The sequence below is a fragment of the Gymnoscopelus braueri genome (genome assembly GCF_963280865.1).
Source record: "Gymnoscopelus braueri genome assembly, chromosome: 1".
Taxonomy (NCBI): Eukaryota; Metazoa; Chordata; class Actinopteri; order Myctophiformes; family Myctophidae; genus Gymnoscopelus; species Gymnoscopelus braueri.
This window is the reverse complement of record NC_137603.1, coordinates 10,880,492-10,886,682: the sequence shown is the minus strand read 5'-3', so window position 1 is coordinate 10,886,682 and position 6,191 is coordinate 10,880,492. Positions and strand designations below refer to the sequence as shown.

The following is a 6,191-nucleotide window of genomic DNA, read 5'->3' as shown; positions in this document are numbered from 1 at the left end:
TACTATTTCATGTTTAACAATGATTAATAAAACATGTGACGTACAAGAGACATCAGTGATATCTTGAATTATCAAATTAATAATAAAATGCTTATTCTCTTTAGGTCCTTTAATTAAACCACCTATTAAAGCATGATGAAATGCAGGGTTGAATGTGAACTCCTTGCATCACACTCACAGCCCCGAAATGGATACTAATTCGCAGTTCATGTAGGCTGTACAAAGAAAAAGAAAACCTAAAGGATATCCCATGTGGGTTCACAGAATATACAGTATATCTTTGTATGTTTGCTTTTCCCTTGGTTGGTAAGCAGTGAATGGGATGCGTGGAGAGTTTGTCTCTCTAGAAACACCAGCGGTGGACGATAGAGGGACCGGACTCGTCATAGTCCTGCTTGCTGATCCACATCTGCTGGAAGGTGGAGACAGAAGCCAGGATGGAACCACCGATCCACACAGAGTATTTCCTATCAGGAGGAGCAATGATCTGCAGAGTAGGGAGAGTTCATAAGATTAATGCTTGTTACTGTATTCTTGAAACAAATAATTATTGATTACTATTGTTTGCCGTTTGTGATCAATACGGAGACACAATTTATGTTTGAAAGTTCCAATTGGATAAGGAGCTGCAGTCCCAAAAGAGGTTTTGCAGTAGATGTATTATTGTATTGTTTATGGTTGTACTGTATTTATTACAATCAGTATAAATATGTATACTTAACATACCTGAATAATCTATTTAATGTTGACGAAACATACTGTAATTGTGCGGTTAGTAAATTATGGATGTTTGGCTTGAGTTTTCAAATCGATCTGCACTTTAAAATGCATTAAAACACAACAATAACAACGTTGATAAAGAATAGCTGCACTGTTATTTTGAGCATGTTGGATTGCCTATCTCAATTAAGTCTTGTTTGCAATAATGTCAAGTATACAGTGATTTGTAGAGAATGGCCCTAAACATTCCTTACCACCAGTATGGCTCTTTAATATTGACCTAAATGTAAAATTACCTGGAGACATTACGGATAGGCCTACTTCAGCTGACAATATCAAATTGTTGTGTTCCGTGTGTACTAAAGTTTGTGTATGTACTGTATGCATGCAGCATGTACCCTTGTTTTGAAGGCTTGAGGAACAAGAGCATAAAACTCCTTCTGCATGCGGTCAGCAAAACCTGGGAACATGGTGGTGCCTCCGGACAGCACTATGTTGTTGTACAGTTCCTTATGGAAATCCATGTCACACTTCACAATGCTATTGTAGATGGTCTCATGGATCCCTACATCATTTTTACCTGGATCCAGGAAAGAATATGCCTCTCCTGAGTAAGAGAGACAGAGGCACAGAATAATGGTTAGAATCTAACCTTTAGATACTGTAGGTCTACACTAGATGTTAGATTATTCATAATAAAATAAGAGTTAAAAAACAGTGTGCATTTCAAGTCAGTGATGTAGAACTATACTCCTGTTATTACTTCCCATATTAATACTGTACCATCATCAGTAGTGGTACTATACTGTACTACTAACCGGGCTGGAAGAGCATCTCTGGGCAGCGGAACCTCTCGTTGCCAATGGTGATCACCTGACCATCAGGCAGCTCGTAGTGCTTCTCCAGTGAGGAAGAGTTGGAACTGCTCCTCATCTCCAGTTCAAAATCCAATGCCACATAGCATAGTTCCTCCTTCATGTTGCGCACAATCTCACGCTCCGCTGTACAAGAGAGAGGGGTTTCAGAATTATTTAGATTCTTGGGGGGGGGGGGGGATCGTACTTATCAGATACAAAATGGGCACTACAAGTTTAATTGTACATCACAGTTCAACAACAACACAATTCAAAGTGCAATACAAAAACATTAAGAGGCTTGACACATAACAACAAATAGAAAAGTTAGAGTAAGTTAAATGAAAAACTAAATGGGAAAATAGATTTACATTACAGTCAGTGCAGCACAAAAATCAAAAACCAAAGGCCTTTTAGAAATAGATGTTCAGGCTGCTACGTGGCCTGAACATCTACATTTTCAGCCTGCTTTAAGCTACATCATGCAAAGCTTGGCCAGTCAAATCCGGATATTATGTTACGACATTTGTTGGCCGATCAAATCCAGACGTCCACCATCCACCCATAAGCCAATATTAATATAAGATATTCCTAATCAATCTCAAGCTTTCCTGTTTCCTTCCACACAAAAGTTAGCAAATACAGCATTAATTCCCACCTTATGCCTCTGAATAATACGTACCAGGAGTGGTGAAACCATAGCCTCTGGCGAAACCATAGCCTCTGTCTCTCAGCATTTTCATCATATAATCAGTGAGGTCCCTGCCTGCCAGTTCCAGTCTAACGATGGCATGAGGCAGAGCGTAGCCCTCGTAGATGGGCACTGCATGGGTCACACCATCACCAGAGTCCATCACAATACCTGGAGAAACAAGAAGTTCAATTAGTTACTGAGGCCACAGAGACCAGTGCTTCTCCACAGCACTGTATCTGACACAAATTAAGGGTCAATTTGGTAACAATAACACTTACCAGTGGTCCGACCAGCGGCATAGAGAGACATAACTTCTTGGGTGGCCAGATACATGGCAGGGGAGTTGAAGGTCTCAAACATGATCTAGATGATGAAAAATGTAATTAATACTTTTTGTTTTACTTAAATTGAGTGACTGTAATAAGTCAATAATGAGTCATGAGTTACCGACTCCCTACTGCCTTATGTTAACTTATTATTGACTCCCTACTGTCTTATGCTCCCTTATACTGACTCCCTACTGCCTTATTGCTGACTGGCTCATACTGCCTTATTGACTGGGGTAACAGCCCAGTTGTACATGTAAAAAAAGGAAGTTCCTTCAAAATGTGGGCGTTTTTTTGATGATTGGTTCGCTATCTCTTCCCAACTTCCCATGCTCTGAAGGGGCGTGTTACAGATTTCGATATGGCAGACAGAGTGCCGTGAAGTTTAAAAAATTACATTTCACTGAACAGGATAATAACAGCAATGGTGTCATGAGATGTCGGAAGATCGTCTGCAGGCCTTCAAAAACTTTGTGTATCTCAGGTATGTGTTCTTGTATAGCTTTAGCATATATCTGCTGTCCAGTAGCAACCAGCTAACTCCAAAACGCTAATTTTTCAGTAAATGAAAAAACTAAATATAAGTTTTTCAGGAAACAAAGAAAACCTTATATTTTTAAAACAAAGCAATACTGCCTCATCAAAGTTGGTATAGTGACTTTATATATTGTTAGATACTTGCATGTGTCATTATATTATCAACACTTTTCCCAAATCCAGCTCAAGTGGAGTTAGGAGTTTTGTCCGAACAGAAATCCAGCTCAAGTGGAGTTAGGAGTCCGAACAGCTGACAATAGCTCCAAATGCTGCTGAGGGAGAGGTTTCAAATGGGGCTAAATTCCTAAAAGCTAACAATGGATCTCCAAGCTCACAATGCATCACAACGTGTGAATTAATGCCCGATGCTTCATGACACTTATTATATAGGCCTATAATAAACAGGACTTTAAATATTACAATAACTTCTGCAAAGAGGGGTTGACAGAGTTGGAGTTTGAGTAGAACTAGCGAGAGAAATGCTATGAACTAATTTCTTGTCACATTGCTCTCATTAAACACTTCATAGATTTTAGAAATAGAATTACTTGTTTTCATAACATTAGCGTCAGTGCTAAGTTTGATAAACAGGTACACTGCATAGTTTGAACAGACTACGAGGGGAAAAACCCTGCCGTTTAGTTTGTTTATGTGCTGCTCCTCCTCTGTCTGTGTGCGCTCACTGCGCAGTGCGCTGTGCTGTGGAACAGCAGCAGGACAGGAGAGGGGGGAGTTGCATGGTTTGACGGACAGTTTGAGGATCCAATGGAATTCGGAGGTTTTGTCAGAAGCGCTTTTTAATACTTTTCATTGGTTCCATTTTTTTTTTACACAGACGCAAAGGGTGTTCAATAGCGTTGATTTATAAAAAAAAATGTAAAAGCTGAAAATGGAGTTGGACAGCGACAATATAGTGTAGCAATGCTAGTGTGCTACCATATAATCTGGCCCACAGTGGCCGGCCAGAGTGCTGCTCAGAGCGGACAAAGACGGCGTTCGCCGGCAGGTGCTCGCCGATCTACGCTTTTTGACTTAAAGCGTTGATAGCTCCCGAACGAGAGGGGGGGCATACCGGGACAGGGATCCTGGTTGGCGAGGCGCATCCAACGGTGCCTGACCCGAGTCTGTCCATCGCTCCCTGGCCTGGTCGAGGGACCGCCCTGTCTTCAGACCGTTATCACAGTTGTTCTTGTTACTGATTCAGTACAGCCTTTTGCTCCATTATTACTGAATCCCTACTGCCTTGCTGCCTTATCACTCCCTACTGCGTATGCTGCCTTATTACTGACTCGCTACTGCCTTATGTTACCTTATTGTCTTTTTAAGTGGTTCGTATGTGAGTGCTGTGCTGTGCTGTGCCTCCTGTTTGTGTTAATGAGTTGCAGGTTTGTGTTGCAATCAGCTGCGGGTGATACATACAGATATAGACTACAAACATACAGTACATACACACAAAGTCACATGCCGAAGCAGCTAGCACCGCTTAAAAATAACCCAGAGAACAGTTGTCCCTTATGTCCATTGCCATGCTCTCAGAATTGACTTTGGATTTTGATGTGTACTGTACAGTGCATTGAGTGAGGAGGAACAGTAGGGGCCATGTTTCTGGCTCAAGGACAAGTCAATAATAATTAATATATTATGTGAATGAGAGAGAAAGAAATAGTATGTTTGTACTTCACCTGCACTATTTTCTCCCTGTTGAACTTAGGGTTGAAAGGAGCCTCAGTCAGCAGAAGTGGATGCTCTTCAGGGGCCACGCGAAGCTTATTATAGAATGTGTGGTGCCAGATCTATCCAAAAGATAAAATCACAAAATGTGCCACATCTTAAATGATAAACAGCCAGACTTTCAGCTTTAAAACATGTGCTTTCATAAGTGATTTCCCCATTTTTTCTTTCATTTAAATAAAGGTGAAATTACATTTTAAGTTGTATTTCTTGTTTGTAATGTATCCATTTACTTACTGAACACATTCTCCTCTTTATTTTGTAAGTTTTCTTCTTTTTTTAAATCATTTTCTAAACTCAGCTACAAAAACGTTTTTATGTCCATTTGGCAATAAAACAATAACTACCTTCTACAGTATGAAGCTTGTGGTGTTGATGGTATAGTCTTGAGTTTGGGGCTCAGTTCATTGATTGGTTGTACTGGGTAGCCAGCACATGAGAATGTATTTCTGTGTTCCTAGACTTCCTACCTTCTCCATGTCATCCCAGTTGGTTATGATGCCACGTTCGATGGGATATTTGAGGGTGAGTATCCCCCTCATCGCCTGGGCCTCACATCCTATCTTCTCTACCATCTTTCCCTGGGGAGAGAAAGAACATAACCACCATCACTCTAAATACATAAATACATTATTAAAACATAATTCACATGGTGTCCTCCTGTGTGTGTGTGTGTGTGTGTGTGTGTGTGTGTGTGTGTGTGTGTGTGTGTGTGTGTGTGTGTGTGTGTGTGTGTGTGTGTGTGTGTGTGTGTGTGTGTGTGTGTGTGTCTGTCTGTCTCTTTTTAACTCTATGGTGTGTGTGCGTGTGTGTGTGCGCGTGTGTGTGTGTGTGTGTGTGTGTGTGTGTGTGTGTGTGTGTGTGTGTGTGTGTGTGTGTGTGTGTGTGTGTGTGTGTGTGTGTGTGTGTGTGTGTGTGTGTGTGTGTGTGTGTGTGTGTGTGTGTTTGTGTGTGTGTGTGTGTGTGCGTGGTTATGAACCTGATTACTGGACCTTCCAATGATGGGGGGGAAGACAGCACAAGGTGCATCGTTCCCAGCAAACCCTGCTTTGCACGTCCCAGAGCCGTTATCAACCACAAGTGCAGCAATATCATCATCCATGTTTGACCCAAGGGTATACGTTCTGCTATTCCACCTAGTCCGGTGGATTGGTAAAAAAATTTAGGTTAATCGTTAACTTTTTTATAAAAGCGTGAAACCTGGTACACTTGTACAGTTTGGGGCCCTGAACATTTTCATCGAAAAAACGCTCCCTTGCCTTGGCAGCCATTTTACTTTCCGCCATAACCAAATTATGTATTTTGCATCATATCTCCTAAACCAAACAT

At 41.1% G+C, this 6,191-nt stretch overlaps 1 protein-coding gene across 1 annotated transcript; it reads right to left on the bottom strand.

Annotated features, from left to right (window-relative positions):
- Positions 1–343: 343 nt before the first annotated feature.
- On the bottom strand, positions 344–5,964 carry LOC308086801 (actin, cytoplasmic-like; the record flags this gene model as incomplete). The annotated part of the gene is made up of 8 exons (XM_080430447.1): positions 344–487; positions 1,119–1,327; positions 1,539–1,721; positions 2,257–2,436; positions 2,547–2,631; positions 4,814–4,924; positions 5,333–5,443; positions 5,842–5,964. 8 exons carry the CDS (start codon positions 5,962–5,964, stop codon positions 344–346), a joined length of 1,146 nt encoding a protein of 381 aa, XP_080286573.1.
- Positions 5,965–6,191: the final 227 nt, after the last annotated feature.